The sequence below is a fragment of the Bombus flavifrons genome, chromosome 3 (genome assembly GCF_040668555.2).
Source record: "Bombus flavifrons isolate JBK064 chromosome 3, iyBomFlav1_principal, whole genome shotgun sequence".
NCBI lineage: Eukaryota > Metazoa > Arthropoda > Insecta > Hymenoptera > Apidae > Bombus > Bombus flavifrons.
In genome coordinates this window covers 12,959,538-12,975,882 of record NC_138444.1, presented here as the reverse complement: position 1 = coordinate 12,975,882, position 16,345 = coordinate 12,959,538, and the positions used below count along the sequence as shown (strand labels likewise).

Sequence of the window (16,345 nt, the reverse complement as noted above, 5' to 3'; positions counted from 1 at the left end):
ATAGATGATAGAAAAGCGGAGAATCAGCTTATTAGTGACTATTTTAATGCAATGATCAGCTATGAGAAATTATTAGACTTACAATAAGACCAGAAAGTTAAGGTAAGTAAAAGAAAATCCAAAGACAATAAGAAAAACGCGGAAAGGGAACAGTTAATAAATCAATCTATTTAAGAAAACATTATATTTGATTTATTTTTATTATTATTGACTAATATTATTAATTATTAATTAAATTAGTAAAATTCATATAATTAATTTGAATCTTTTAAAAGTGTTCCCGCCATTGGATAGCAAGCTTCGTTTTCACGATGTAACATTTCTATTGGTTGCCTCAAAGAAAAGTTAGTGGACACTACGTATGTTGTATATAATGACAATGAAAGTTGAATCAGAGTAGTAGTTCTTTCTGGCGGGAAAGGTTTGGGTATACGCTGAGATACTGGGACGCTTTTGTATTTCAGAAAATACATTATTGGAATGGTTCAATTATGACAGAAGAATTTCTTACACTTTGATTCGTTAGAAAGTATTATATTTCGATGATGACTCCAGATTGTTTGTATTAAGATTGATAAGCGTTCATCAGAAAGATGATGTTTATAAAATTAGATAGTGCACGGCTATTTGAATGAATACAGAATCTATACGTACATCTTAAGATCATAAACATTTCTGAAACCATGGAAAGTGATACGAATAATGAACGGAAAAGGAAATCTGCAGAATCAAAAGAATATCGATCAAAACTTTCGAAAGCGAAAGAAAATGCTTCTCAATTTACAGAAGAGGTAAGTGGTCAGAGTTAATGTCATAGTAAGGAAAAATTGAGGGCAATGTTTTATTTTTTGAATGTTATTTATGCTCTTTTAGCACGTTAATATTAATATAAATAATATGTCATATATAATAGTATATATAAAAATAATAATATATATAAATCATACATACAACAGACCTGTATCTTACCTGCATGTTTTTTATACCTATGTGTTGTCTTACAGTCTAAAACAGGTAAAATAAAAAGAATTCTAATACGAAATTTCATGTGTCACGATGCCTTGGAAGTAACATTAAATCCAAATGTAAATTTTATTATTGGTCGTAATGGAAGTGGAAAAAGTGCAATATTAACAGCTTTAACAGTTGGACTTGGTGCTAGGGCAAATATTACTAGTCGTGGAGCATCTGTAAAAAGTATAAACATATTATACACAATAATATTTTTTATACTTTTCTTTTTTTATAACATGCTTCTTCTCTGTTTAGATTTTATAAAGAAGGGAAAAAATTCAGCTACTATTGAAGTAAGTTTATTTAATAATGGGTCTATGGCATATAAACCTGATATTTATGGTGATTCAATAACAGTTTTCCGAAGTATTGGAACTACATCATCTTATAAGATAAAGAATTGGAGAGGTTATTAAAATCATTACATTTATATTTATGTTTATATAAGATAGTATTATTTATGAAAGCATTATGTATAATTAATTTAAATCTTATTCACATTTAAATTTATTTAAAATAAAACTTCTGTGAATTGTTATTTACAGGCGAAGTGGTCTCGACAAAACAAAATGAATTGGCCAATATATTACGGGCAATGAATATTCAAATAGATAATCCTATTTCTATATTAAATCAAGATATATCTAGAACATTTCTAGTATCATCCAGACCAGAAGAAAAGTATGAACTATTTATGAAAGCAACATTACTAAATGTAATTGGTAACAATTATAAAGAAGCTGAATTGACATGTGAACAAGAATATGAAAAGTTGAAACAGTATAATAAAGTATGTTTTCATTATGTTTTTGAGATATAAATCATTTCATGTATATAATGAAAATGTTGTATAGATTTTAGCAGATGCTAGAAAAGAGATAGAAGAACTTAAAAAAAGCATAGAAAGAGCAGAAGAAATTGATAAATTTCGCGATGAAGTAGTTGATCTTGAGAAGGAATTAGTTTGGGCAGTTGTAAGTATTATATTTAATATACAAAAATTTTATAAAGTAACATTATTTCTTAATAAATTGACATGAAGTATGTATTTTGTTACATAGGCTATAGCAGAAGAAAGAAAGTTAGGAAAATTTGAGCATGTTCTAAAAAAATGTGAAGATAATTTTAAGCAGCTTCAGGATACAGGATCATCTGCAAAATCAAAAGATGAAGAAATAAATAAAAAAATTCAGTATGAATTATTTATATATATAATATATATGTATATTTACTATTATATATGTATATTTACTATTATATATATATATATTTACTATTATATATATATATATATATTTACTAGTTAGTTATGATTACTTTATTCACCTGAAATATTTCTGTAATTTTTAATAGCATGAACAAATTTTATTTATTAAAATTTCAAAGTTTCATTCATTTTCATACTAATTATATTATAATGCAACAGAGTAGACTCCCATTTTCGGTCTGATTGATTTTCCATAATAGATAACACATTGATATGTAATATATACTATTATATTATCTTTTATTCGCAGGGAACTGGAAGAAGAAATTGAGTCTGCAGAAAAGGAAGTTAATAATAATTCTGAAACATATAATAAAGCGAGACAAGAATATAGCATAAAAAAAAATGAGCATTCAACTAAAATACGTGAGTGGCGTTCTGTCCAAAGTAAAGTTAAAAGATTGGAAGATGATATTAATGCACTTCGCAAAGAAATACATAGATTAGAAAGGTTTGATATGATTTTTTTGTATTTCTACAATACCAGTTTTATATAACACTATTACATATACACTTTTATTTCTTTTATTTCTAGTGCTGATAATGCAGAACAAAGTGAAAGAAACCAAATAAAACAACAATTAGCTGATTTGGAACAAAAATTAGATGAAACCGAAGCATTATTACGAACTAAGCAAACTTATCAAATGCATTTAGAAACTGATAAGATGCGTCTTTTGAAAGAAATTCAAACTTCAAGAATTGAAATCAATAATTGTGAAAAACGTATAGGTAAATATTATATTATTTGTAGAATAATTGCTTTCACTCACTATATATATTTAACTTATATTGCATTATAGAGTATAAGATTGAATAATAGCTTCATTTTGTTTCAGAAAAAATTAGGTTGGATATAAATGCAAGGAAAAAATATTCTGATAATACATTAACTGTTTTTGGGCGAAATATACCACGTCTTTTAAGAAGAATCGAAGAAGAATATAGTAATGGACATTTTAAGGAAAAACCGCGAGGTCCACTTGGTAAGATAATGATGAAAGTGAATCATTGTGTTCGATTTATTATATGTTTTTGTTTATATTTAGGGGCATACATAAAAATGAAAGATTCAGCATGGGCTCCTGCTGTTGAACATTTTTTAGGAGCAAGTACTTTTAGTACGTTTTGTGTAGATAACAGTCGTGATGCCAAAGTATTAAATACAATTATGAAAGAAATTTATTTGAATGAAAGAACTCCACAAATTATATGTAGTAAATTTTATAATACTGTAAGAAAATTAATTCATAATGTATACCGCAATATACTGAATAGTACATCATGTAAACTTATATACATATATACGTTTCTAGGTTCATGATGTCCATGCACATTGTACCAAATCTTCACATTATCCCAATCTTTTGGATGCAATGGATATATCAGATCCGGTGGTTGCTAATTGTTTAATCGACCAGCGTGAAGTTGAATGTATTCTATTAATTCCATCTAGCAAAGAAGCAGCTGAAATTATGTCTAAGGCTTCCAAAGTTCCACAAAACTGTAAAAGAGCGTTTACACAACGGGGTGATACATTTTACCCAGATCCACAGTACAGAAGTTATGGTGGACCACGCAGTTTGAAAGCTAGATTTCTTCAGGTTTCTATTACAGATACTATTAAGTATGAAATTTCTTCCGTTTATTGTTATGCCCGTTTATTTTTACTTTAAATATCATTAAATTCCATTTTATGATTAGTGCATTGGAAGAAGAGGTTCGTATTATAGATAATGAAAAAGATAGTGCTGTAGCATTGTATAAAACAATTTCTGAAAAAGAAAAACGTATAAGCACTGAGTTAGGCGGCGTTAGAACAGAAGTAACAAAGCTTCATGCCATTCGAAATCAATATAAAGCATCAATTAATGATCTAAAAGATAAAATCGAAGCTTATGAAACTATATCTGTGACTGTCTTTGTAAGTTATATTTAAATATATATATTATTTAGCCAAGAGTATTTGAATGTTATGAAAATTTTTATTTTATTTTACACAGAAAAACGAATTGAGCGAGTTAGAAAAGAAATTACATCAAGAAAAATTTGAAGAATCAAATTTAAATGCTAGCATTCTTCAACTTCAAAAGGCAGTTGAATCTTTAGAGGAAGAAGTTAAGCATCACAGAGAATTAAGACAAAATCTAAATTCAAAAATTAATCCTTTAAAGGTACATAAAAATTATAAGATTTATTTTTATTCTTTTCATATTAATACATATAATTTTGTATGTAGGAAAATATAAAAGAATTACAAGATGAAAAGGAAGCATTGCATGCGCAAACTCGTCATGCTACAAAGAAGCTGCAGGTAGCACATCAAGCCTTACAGCAGGCAACAGTAGAATTTGAACAACAGCGAAGGTGTACAGAAAAAGCAGTGACGGATGCTACAAATCGATGCGATAGAATAGACACAATAAGGTTAGTAAAATGAATATGAACATTTAAAGATGTATAACATTAAATAAAACTTAATATTTTTCAGATCGATTAACGAGCTTGAAAGATTATCCAAGGATGTAAAACATAAAATTCTTGAAATAGAACGAATGTTTGGTACTATCGAAGAATTACGTAAAGAATTAAAAGAAAAGGAAGCAAAATGTGGGAGAGATATACATTTGATCTCTAAAATTGAAAAAAATTACCAAGTACGCTATTCCGCGATATATCTTCCGTGTCATAAATCTAGTCAGAATTTATAAATTTGCACATTTTTTACGACGTTATTTCCCAAGAAACTCTGACTGTTCCGTAGCAGCATTAACCTCATTAAATCATCGAACACGATGCTTTTACCGTACAATTTTTTTGTAGCTAATAGTATCTCTTTACCAGAACTTAAGTTCTTTCGATTTCGAATCATTGTTTTCAGCATGCTCTGTTAGAGTCGAAACGTTTCCTTAGTTTATTGCCGGCTACGTTTAATGTTAGGGATAAACTAATACTAATATCTGAGAGTGACCATACACATTATGAAGTTTTATACATAAATAACTGTTTATTAATATATTTATTTATATTTATATATTTTTTATAGGCTCATATAAAACGATTGGAATCTCGAAAGAAGTTGTTTACTGACATGAAACATACATACGGTAAAAAAATTCAGAATTCATTTTCAAATATCCTTGCTTTACGAAATAAAAACGTACGTATAGTGATTTTTTCAGTTAAAAAAGAAGGAACAAATAATGTTATATTTTTAATTCAATTATTCTCGCCAGGGTACTGTAAATATTGACCACGCACGAAAAATACTTGAACTTGAAGTACACTCGTCAAACGATAGTAACAAATCAATTAACGATGCAAGATCATTGTCAGGCGGTGAAAGATCATATTCCACTGTTGCTTTCATTCTAGCACTTTGGGAATGTACTGGTTTACCTTTTTATTTCCTTGATGAATTTGATGTCTTTATGGTATATATAATTTTGTGGATATTATAATTCCTTAATCTGTATATAATTCTCAATATTACAATCATTAATTATTATTTTAACCAGGATAAGGTAAATCGCCGAATTATAATGGATATTCTTTTGGATCATACTAAAATGCATCCACAGAGTCAATTCACATTTCTGACACCTTTAGACACATCTAATGTCCTTGCAGAAGATTATGTAACTATACATAAGTAAGTTTTTTCAAAATCTGTAACTAATATAATTTAAATTTAAAATAAATGTATACTCCTAGGATATATACGAATAAAGAAGATAACTTTTGTATATTATATTTTAATTTTCAGGCTAGCTCCACCAGAAAGAGGATCATAAGAGTAAAAAGTACAATACAAGATAAATATTTTTTCTTAATATATTTTTTCACCATTTTTGAGTTCTATATGAGATTTATTAATATAATTTATAGTGGTTAAAAGACAAAATACCTAATAATTAGATTAAGGGAAAGTAAAAATGTGATTTATATGTATTAAAGTTAAATGTTATTAGAGTTAAGAGAGTATACTATGAAAACTTTCAGTCAATTAACAGAAAAATAAAATACATTATTTTTGTCTTAATTTAAGAACGTGTTATCAAATAAGTGCACGCAGGTACGTAGATTGTGGAAGATATATTTTTGTACGTAAAAATAATATATCTGTAATCATAGTTTTGTTAAATAAAATTCATTTATAAAGCAGATTGCGTCTCATTTCATAAAATACAAATTAATCTGTTTTTTCTTATATCACATTTTTGCTAAAATAAAAGCTACGATACTTTGTTATCTTAATTATTCGATAATATCACGAAATCGTGTAATTTGTATACACTTTCTCTATGAACGATCAATCGAATATCATCTCAAGATCAATTATAAATGTGGTCAATGAAATCATAAAGGTGGTCACGAAAGGGAGTACATACATATGTCGGACCGTAAGTGGATCAAGGTTTGCACCATTGCATGAATCTGGTTTGCCTGGAGTTCCCGATTAACGCAATGGCTCACATTACGTGCATTACACACGAACGATGCGTATGAGGCGTGGTTGTATTGTGTAATCAGCAACATTGGCACTGGCAGAGAAAGTGTCGGAGACCGATGTCTGTCCGTGAATTTTTAATGAAAGCCAGCCACCTTAATGAACGATAGCGATTGAAAATATGAGCACGAGATTTTTTTAATTAATTACATACCTTTCCAATACTATCCTATCTCCTGTAATATTTTGGCATGACGTAATCAAACTCTACGAGTTTTATTAACCCTTTTACGAACCCTAATACGTTCGTGTCCTTTTATATTTCTAATATGCATTTATGTTTTATTGCATTTTACAAGCGCGATAAGCAAATAAATTTGCAAGTTTGCGATATCCTCGCTTAAATTTTCTTGGTGTCGTAAATTAAAAATAAGTTTAAACAAAGAGCTATGAAACGAGTGTATCATTTTTAAAAGACTAAGCTGAACATTTTTTAGGGGCACATGGAATTTCTATCTTTTAACATTTCTATCAATAATAAAAAAACTAATAATTAATAATAATAATAAAAGCAGTCCCAACTTTAATGTGCCCTGAAAGGAATTTTAGCGAACCATCGAATATATTCGAATCGAATAATAATTATATACCAACGACAATCAAATGCCTTTAACAAAATTAGCAAACATGATTTTCCATTCTTTCCGTTGTGCAGCACCACCAAGAAATATCCACTATACAACGTACATATATATTTACCTTTTTGCACACCTAAACGATGCACAAAAGAGAAACAAATACCAAATTTAAAAACAAACTTAAAAATATGTTCAATGATATGGGTAGTAAAGTAAAAAGGTAACAGAGTACAGTACGTTTCGTATACTTGCTAAAAAAAAACCGTATTTATTCGATAAACATAATTCCTAAACAATAGATCGGATTCAGTGGATGAAAGCATGAGCGGGGGCGGCGTATGCGAGAGGAGCAGCGGTGTATTTGGCAACGGGAGCGGCGTAGGCGACTGGAGCGGGGGCGGCGTATGCGACTGGAGCGGCGGCGAATTTGGCGACTGGAGCGGCGTAGGCGACTGGAGCAGCGGCGATCTTGGCAACGGGAGCGGCGTAGGCGACTGGAGCAGCGGCGATTTTGGCAACTGGAGCGGCAGCAATTTTAGCTACTGGGGCAGCAGCGACGATAGGGGCGGCGGCAGCTTCTTTACGGACTACAGCGTTGAAACCGTTGACTGGGTCAGCAACGTAGTCGACGGTGCGTCTGGTTCCGTCAGCTTCGATCAGGGAGTAGCTACCCTGGACAACGTCTCCGTCGCGGGTTTCCTGTTGGCTCTTGGCGTCACCGGTCAGGCTGTCGTGCACGTCATAGGCGTAGCTGTATTGAGGGTGGGGGTCGAAGTCGGCGTCAACGGTCTTTGCAACAACGGCCTTAGCCACAGGGGCGGCCACCACCGCCTTAGCTACAGGCGCAGCCGCATAGGCCAGAGGTGCGGAGTAAGCCAGTGGCGCCGCTGGTGCGTAGGTCAGAGGCTGGATTCCAGCGTTAGCGGCAGCAACGAAGGCAGCGAAGACGATAAACTGCAAGAGCAAATATGACGATCAGATTGCAGAGTTTTAGCAGTAGATGTTTGTAGATAGCTTTTCGTTAAAGAGCTTCGTATTAATACGAATTGATACTTGGAGAACAAATATAAGGATTAAATAGGATTTTCTACTGGTAGTACAAGTTTGCAATTGGCTTTTCGTCGCAGAGGTGTTTGGTTGGACTGCGGTAGTCTGTCTATATGATGAGATACGATTAGATAGAGATCTATCGAAGTAGATGTTTGTAATCGGTTTCTTGCTGAAAGGATATTTGGTATTTGGAATTGTAAAAACAGATATGACGATTAGATAGAAATTTTTCGTAGGTGGTTTTCTATTGAGGAAATATTAGGTTAGCTGCAGTTGGCTGGTGTTAGCTGCTGTCACGAAATTAGCAGAGCGAATAAATTAGTAAATAAATTTCTTGCGTTTCGTTACCAATTTGGATTGTAGAAATAAATAGTTTTAATTACAGATCATAGAAATTATTTTGGATAGATTAAAGAAGATGTTCTTTAACTTTTGAGATTCTCGGACGATTGATGAAAGCGACGCGTTACCGAGTATTCTGTACGCGGAGGGTTATCGAAATTAGGAATGGAGACGTGCGTTCCACTTTCAACCGAGAGCAGAATAAAAAGTGTTAGTTAAAAATGCACTAAGAACACTTTTACTCATTTAACAGAACGAAAAAAGAAAGGCCATATATATATATATATATATATATATATATATATATATATATATCGTTAGTTATATATCGTTCGTTAGTAGAAAGGCAAATTTAAAAGTGAAGATGAAAAATATAAATAAAAATAAAAATACTCTATATCGTTCGTTGAAAGGAAAGTCTGAATTTAAGTATGAAATAAATATACGAAATTTAATTATTGAAGTATACGTGATGAATGAAAAGCGCCCTTTGATCAAGTTACGATTATTCCTGAGTTCGTAATACCTTGAAGGCCATTGTAGCTCGCTTGATTGGAAGATCTCTTGATCTGTCTGTCTGTGATGCGAATGATACCACAGACGGGTGGTTTTCGGCTTTTATACCGCGCGACCAGGACCCACGGGCACGCTGACGTAACTGGGTGACGGTACCTTCGACGGCCACCCGATTTGCGGCCGCAAAATTGAGCAAGAAATCGGACCACGCCCAACACGAACAATTCGATCAACAACGATAGCCGTTGGACCATCGTGAACACCGTCTCCGTCGACTAGGCCACGTCCTTGCCACGAGTTACTTAATCCTTCCTTGGGCTTCTCTTTGAGGGAAACACGCTATCAGTTTCCTTCCCTGTACTTTTTCTGCATTGTCGATTATTCTTAAAACACGTAATTTATTCTTATGCTATATTTCTATGTTCGTAACGTTTCTTTTTTCTTTACATTTAATATAACATGCGAGTTAACTCTTTGAGTGTTTAAACGTTCATATTTTATGATATAAAAGATAGAAAAAGTTTGATATTTGATATAACATATATACATTCGTAAATTGCAAAAGTATTTTCTAACGTTTCGACGTTTAGAAAATATGACGTTTAAGTATGTGGAATTATCTTACGTTTGATATAAATTACGATATAAAATTATACGTATCCCTTGTATAATTTATTTATGCTTGGTATATGTATATGATTAAAATAAAGCTGAACATCGTGAATAACGATTTTATTTTATATTTATATTTACATTTATTTAATCGAAATGCAGATACTTTATGGAGGAGTAAATAATCGATGGGCTGTTTAACTAACATCAATCGCGACTATATAGAACCGTGTACCTGATATCAATGTGTGTCATTTAAAATTAAAATGGCACGCACGATTCCGGACTTAATTATACCGATGTTCGCAAATTAAAAAATTGTTCAATTAATTAATCATATAGTATGTACAAGTGTAAAAATTCTTTCTCTCTCTCTCTCTCTTTCGGAACTTTATTAATATTTTATTCCATTCCTTTTTATTTATTTTAAAATCTATAAATATCACGATTTTGTATAAAATGGAGATATTTCGTGGATCTTACGTGCTATCGGTTCATCGTTTAGTACCGTATTGAGGAAAGTGACAGTGACGAGGTAAAAGTGTACGTTGAATTACCGTTCATACTTGCCGTAATAACAGTTAATTTTTTCCATTGAATTCGAAGAATCTCACATGCAATGTCCCCATCACGATAAATAATGTATCCATTCAGGTGTCAGTACTCCTTAAAAGTATGCAATTACGCGAATCAATTACAAAGTTAAATTACAATTAAATTCATCTAGATGTATATAGAAGCATTTAATGCGAAATTTATACCTTTCCTTTTAATACCATCCTTTTCAAACTTCAATTTCCTTCGCGTATCTTCAAATTAAAATATTTCCAATAGATTTCTACTTGTATTGAAATATAATACAAACAAAACAAGAAAATATAATACAAAAAACAACTCGATATTCAAGCTGCAACATTTAGGATCTTCAACTACAAAAGCAACGCTCGAAGCGTTTGTGTTCCATTTTTATTGCTATCCGTTTATTCAACGTTTATCATTATCCATCCATCTCGTTCATTTACGTTCAAATTCCTCCAAAATATATTATAATTACTGTACTTTCTAATTAATCCATTACTACGCGTGCACATGTGTAACATACGATAGACACGAAGGATCGTAACTCATGAGGCATCTTACGAAACAATAACGTTAACCGCATACACCGTACAGTTGTTAAAAATATTCTGCCAGTAAAATAAAATATCATGATAAATTCATTGGAATAGTTTTGTTAACGCGTGTGGAAGTCGTCTCGATTCGAAGATATTTCTCGAGTTTCATATCGTCGAACTAGCGAAAATGCACGTTCCGCGAGAACAATAAATAAGTAATTCAAATGGACAAATTATTTAACGTTTGATTTACTATAGGTCAGTGGTGCGAAAGAATTGTATCCTACAACCTTGAGTTCTTCCATAATTGGTGGAATCAACTGGTTTTTTCATGGTATGAAAAAATAAGAAGAGGACGAGGTTGCGTACCGGTGACGTAAGAAACCGATGACGTAAGACTGATCGGATTTTGCACGATTAATGGGTATACAGGGAAATTTTTACTATGTCAACTTATTAGAGCGATACTGTTTTTGTCGATCTTCTTTGGATAGCTAAACTGGCAGCGCCTTTCGTCTCCTTATGTCCATTTCTTTTTTCGTCCAGACGTGCAAAGACCTACGCGACAAAAGACAATTCAGGATACGTCTTAATCGGAATATTGTGTTTCACATAAACGACAAGCCTGCAAAGGATAGTTCTTTTTCGTTTTATAGGAATAAGGGAATTAAAACGTTCATTGGTGTTTAGAAGAATCAATTAGTTCAACAGCTGAGACAGAAAATTATTTTTTAAAAGCGAACAATAAAGCTATGAAAAATACGAAAGGATTTAGCAATTGTGTTTCAGCCTTGTTGCGGAAGTTGCAATATTCTCGTTGTTTCGAAGAATAATTCCTTGTTTAGGAGAAGACCGATTACGACAATGAACCAACTAAAGAAAGAAAACGAGTAAATCTTATTTAGAAATATAAAAGATGAATTTTCTTTTCTCTGCAAGATTCTAACGCTTCTAACTTGGGCGCAATGTTCGAAAAAGTAATCGTCTGTTTCAAACGAAGAAATGCAGCACCATCGAGAATATCGAAATATTCATCGTTGTCTTAAAAAGACCAGACAATTTCCAAAGAATAGTTGGCTATTTTAAAACAAGGAAGATTAAAATATTCATCTATGTTTTAAAAAGAATATATATATTATATTTACTTATTTATTTCATCGTCCATCCAGTACATGCGTTTGCGAATATACAAAAATTATTTCTTACAAGCTTGCCTAGAACCATTAAGACCAGTACAATTAAATACGACATTCCAAACAATTATTTTCCATTTCGAAAGAAGAAATTCGTCACTATTAAGAATATCAAAGAATATTCGTTCTTAGCGCGAAAAGAGACCGGTATATCCAACCTTTCACCTCGATATCCCCCAAAATAATTTCCAACTTTAAGAAATGCAATTCCAAAAGATATACATATTCGTTATTGCTCTGAAAAAGCTTAATAAATCAACATTACAACACAACAGCCTAACTTCGTGCCAGATATTTGCTGGTATTCGCGCAATTAGCAAGGCGAATGAATAATTCGGCGCGAAAAAAGCAGAAATAATGGAGGCATTAAAATTCCAGTGGCCAGTGAGCGACAAGTGCGGAAGACCTAAATTCGAGTTGTGACATTGATTTCACGTGAAGTACACGACGCTAGACGTTGCGGACTAGACTTTTGCCGAGAGCCGCCGAAGGCGGAGGTTTCGACTATGGATGAGGACTGGGATCGGTTGGTTCGGATGGCCCGGGGCAATTCGATCGATCGAAATGGGCTCCGCGATTTGCCTCGGCCCGCCTATTTTTTCTTTATGAAAGTGCTCCACTTCTGTTCACCCGGTAACGTTAGATGTGACGCAACGATCGAGGTAGATCGGGATCCAACCAGTCAACTTAACACGTATATCGCTCGAAAGTTTCGCGACCAGCTGGTACCTAACCGAATTTCATACTCTTCCTTCTTCTTTCGTCCTGCGCGTTTGTCTTCTCTCTTTCGCTTTTTCACGGTCCCATTTACCCCGATGCGAAATTCCCGATGGAAATTTGGAGAAATTTAGAAAATCGATTTGCGGCCGATACCGTTGAATTTCAACGAGCGTCGCCGGATCGTCGGAAATGCGCGGCATTCTTCGCAATGTTAACGATGGTCGAGCTTCGTTACGAGCGGTTTTGTTCATGTAATTTCATATTTTTACGAAAAGACGCGAAATTGAAGTAGAAATTATCAGACTGGTAGCTCGATCGTTATAGGTTGCGTTGATAATTTAATTCGGAAAATTCTAACTCTCATTGGAACGTTACATAGATATCGAGATTTCTTTCTCTTTCTTCGGTACACATATTTTGTCTAGCAAATTTTGCATTGATTTATTTAACTGCCTGTTGGATATTGTAACGAGTAATTTACTTTGAATATTTTATACATTTTTGCATGATGCATTCTGTGCATTCTTGCATCCTTATATTTTTAATAAATGTACAAAAATCTGAAAGTCTAAAAAGGAATTGAAATGGTATTTAGATTGGAATGATTAAGTAGTGCGATTTGAGTCTCCGTAGAAGTTTCGAAGCTTGAATAAGTAGGTGGAAGAAGGCGGAGTAGAATTAGCTGCTTGCTTCTACGGATGGCTTTATGACACGTGGAATTCTTTCACACGATAATGCACCAAGTTGCGTCTCTAACTAGAAATCGAAACAGAGACGTTGATTAAATTGTCGAGTTACCGGGTAATGTTGGCCTGATTGTTCGCGTATTCCTCCTAATTTATATTCAAAAAATGTTCTGAAAGAGATCGTTGAACCAGGCAAGGTCTCCTAAAGGCGGAATTTCGCACAGCCGGTTACAAAACGGAGGAAACAAGAGAATATACAAGAATGCGAAATAAATGTCGAAATATAAGTCACGTTAGTTGCACGCAGCTGAAATTGCATCGTAGAATTTTAATGTAATTAAAAATTAATATAGTAGAAAAAGTTATATATACGATAGAGAAAGAACAAAATGGATCGAGGATCGAATGAAATATATTTAAAAAAGGAATTTTAATTCATGTTATCTTTCAATTGGTTTTCAAATTAAATTATCGACCGCATATGGAAATGAAACTAGTTAAAATGTTAAATTAAGTAATTAAATGTTACGTTAAATATTTCACGATAAATTTAAAATGTATCGCAACGATATTCGGGAAAGCTGACCCCGATTATTCACTGCAAAGGCCACTTACGATATTACATAACGCGTAAAGAGATCTTTTTCTTTCAGAAAAATCGTCGCAAAATGAAAACAAAAAATTATTACGAATGTTTGCCAACATTAATTCAGTATCTCTATGAAGCAAGCAAAATTTGTAAAACAATATGCAAGAGAGCATTTGTAAAACAAATATATTAAGAAGCTACATGAGATACACAAATTTGATCGTGGAACAAGTTAGTTTCATTGCCGGTGATATCGGTCATTGGCAACCGGTATACCAATGCTCTTTCACTTCTAGTCGATGTACAACAAGATGAAAAAGAATATGATCGAGGGTGAACATATGGTGCCTTACTCGCGCTCCGCCCATGTACTGGCCAAGTTCAAGTGCGGTAAGTCTGATGCGATCTGCTACCAAACTTTGAAAGTCCGGCAAAACCTGAACAATTTGGTGGGGAGTATAATGGTAGCGAGCCGATCGTTGGTAGGTATATAAAGCAGTCCGAAATAACGTTTGGCATCATCAGTCGCTCAGTCGATCCAAACCAACCAAATCTTCTCAACAATGGCCTTCAAGGTTTGTAAAAGATCGACATATCCCTATATGAGTTATAAGTATAACTCACACGACATACCACAATATCGGTCAACTACAAACTATTGCTACTAATAACGAAATCAATCTAATCATCGCATTTGCTCAAACTTAATCCAAATATCAAATATCCTTTCAACAAGGAACCAATTACAAACATCTACTTCGAAAGATCTCTGTCATATCAGAATTACAAACTTGTACTAGAAGAAGTAAATCTTCTTTAATCCTTATATTTGCTCTTCAAATATCAATTAATATCACTATCCATCTGTTTAGCCAAAAGCCATCCACAAACATCTACTGCCATAAATCTCCAATCTAATCGTCATATTTGTTCTTGCAGTTCATCGTCTTCGCCGCCTTTGTGGCCGCCGCTAACGCTGGAATCCTGCGAGAGGCAGCACCTCTGACCTACGCGCCAGCTGCGCCTCTGGCATACTCCGCACCTCTGGCTTATGCGGCTGCGCCTGTAGCCAAGGCGGTGGTAGCCGCCCCCGTGGCTAAGGCCGTGGTAGCCAAGACCGTCGACGCCGACTTCGACCCCCACCCTCAATACAGCTACGCCTACGACGTGCACGACAGCCTGACCGGTGACGCCAAGAGCCAACAGGAAACCCGCGACGGAGACGTTGTCCAGGGTAGCTACTCCTTGATCGAAGCTGACGGAACCAAACGCACCGTCGACTACACCGCCGATCCAGTCAACGGATTCAACGCTGTAGTCCGCAAAGAAGCCGCTGCAGTCGCCGTCAAAGCCGTCGCCGCAGCTCCAGTAGCTCATGCTGCTCCAGTAGCCGTCGCACCCGCTGCTCCAGTAGCAGTCGCACACGCTGCTCCAGTAGCAGTCGCACACGCTGCTCCCTTGACCTACGCTGCATCTGCTCCAGTCGCTCATGCTCCTCTCGCCTACGCCGCCCCAGTTGCCAAAGTCGCCGCTCCAGTGGCCGTTGCTCATGCCGCTCCAGTCGCCGTCGCACACGCCGCCCCCATCGCATACTCCGCGCAACCAGCACACATCGCGTACTCTGCGCACCCAGCACCCTTCGCATACGCCGCGCACCCAGCACCCTTCGCCAAGATCGCAGCCGCACCCGCCCTCACCTACGCGTCCCACTACCTCTAAACGTCATGTCGCGTCTTGCCCACGATAACTTGTCGACTCAGGCTGAACCTTTTTTATTTATTTTTTTAGCAGATTTGTTTGTGACCGATTAAACTCGTTACAAGTGTATTCTGGTCTTTTGCATTTCTGTCTCACCTTCCTCTTTTCGCTGCCCCCTTCTTTCCTATATTTATCTAGATTTACATTCTCTTCTTGCGTCCTGTATTATTTATTAATTACTTTACTATTTCGGTTAATGTGTATTACTCGATATACTTTAGTCTGACAAAATTACAGTATATGGTTAGTGTAGTATAGTATAGTATAATATACGGTAGTGTTATAACGTTGTTCATTGTTACGTAGAGTAATATCGTCGCGTAATTCGTTATATTTTAGAACTTTCTAATTCTTTCATCTTCTTCTTTCATCTGGTCCTCTGTTGTGTTTTGTCG

General features: G+C 34.4%; 3 protein-coding genes and 1 long non-coding RNA gene across 5 annotated transcripts; 2 read left to right on the top strand and 2 right to left on the bottom strand.

The window, feature by feature from the left end:
- The first annotated feature begins 360 nt into the window (after positions 1–360).
- Positions 361–6,456, top strand: SMC6 (Structural maintenance of chromosomes 6). 2 transcript variants are annotated; one of them, XM_069109360.1, is made up of 19 exons: positions 361–791; positions 1,005–1,197; positions 1,270–1,422; positions 1,560–1,804; positions 1,869–1,988; positions 2,076–2,206; positions 2,532–2,732; positions 2,817–3,013; positions 3,121–3,267; positions 3,331–3,515; positions 3,598–3,908; positions 3,986–4,205; positions 4,285–4,455; positions 4,521–4,708; positions 4,773–4,938; positions 5,328–5,441; positions 5,518–5,715; positions 5,800–5,933; positions 6,048–6,456. In XM_069109360.1, exons 1-19 carry the CDS (start codon positions 684–686, stop codon positions 6,073–6,075), a joined length of 3,210 nt encoding a protein of 1,069 aa, XP_068965461.1. In that variant the 5' UTR covers positions 361–683; the 3' UTR covers positions 6,076–6,456. The 2 variants fall into 2 exon arrangements, with proteins under 2 accessions (XP_068965461.1, XP_068965462.1); XM_069109361.1 differs by lacking the exon at positions 1,005–1,197 and having other exon boundaries at positions 363–791.
- On the bottom strand, positions 5,850–7,263 carry LOC138177967 (uncharacterized). The gene is made up of 2 exons (XR_011172579.1): positions 6,673–7,263; positions 5,850–5,956 (listed from the first exon to the last, which is right to left on the bottom strand). It is a non-coding gene; the product is annotated as an uncharacterized LOC138177967 (long non-coding RNA).
- A 70-nt stretch (positions 7,264–7,333) lies between these two features.
- Positions 7,334–9,337, bottom strand: CPR1 (cuticular protein 1). Its single transcript, XM_069132896.1, has 2 exons — positions 9,288–9,337; positions 7,334–8,323 (listed from the first exon to the last, which is right to left on the bottom strand). Exons 1-2 carry the CDS (start codon positions 9,297–9,299, stop codon positions 7,676–7,678), a joined length of 660 nt encoding a protein of 219 aa, XP_068988997.1. The 5' UTR covers positions 9,300–9,337; the 3' UTR covers positions 7,334–7,675.
- Positions 9,338–14,708: 5,371 nt separating this feature from the next.
- CPR2 (cuticular protein 2) lies at positions 14,709–15,947 on the top strand. The gene is made up of 2 exons (XM_069132888.1): positions 14,709–14,767; positions 15,132–15,947. Exons 1-2 carry the CDS (start codon positions 14,756–14,758, stop codon positions 15,909–15,911), a joined length of 792 nt encoding a protein of 263 aa, XP_068988989.1. The 5' UTR covers positions 14,709–14,755; the 3' UTR covers positions 15,912–15,947.
- The last annotated feature ends 398 nt before the right edge of the window (positions 15,948–16,345 follow it).

What these genes read in the sequence shown, in the direction of transcription:
- SMC6 (XM_069109360.1), top strand. Translation starts at nt 684, where the DNA reads ATGGAAAGTGATACGAATAATGAACGGAAAAGGAAATCTGCAGAATCA. An exon ending in GAAATAAATAAAAAAATTCA is followed by an intron (nt 2,207 to 2,531) that starts GTATGAATTATT and finishes TTTTATTCGCAG; the next exon opens with GGAACTGGAAGAAGAAATTG. An exon ending in TCTATTACAGATACTATTAA is followed by an intron (nt 3,909 to 3,985) that starts GTATGAAATTTC and finishes TTTTATGATTAG; the next exon opens with TGCATTGGAAGAAGAGGTTC.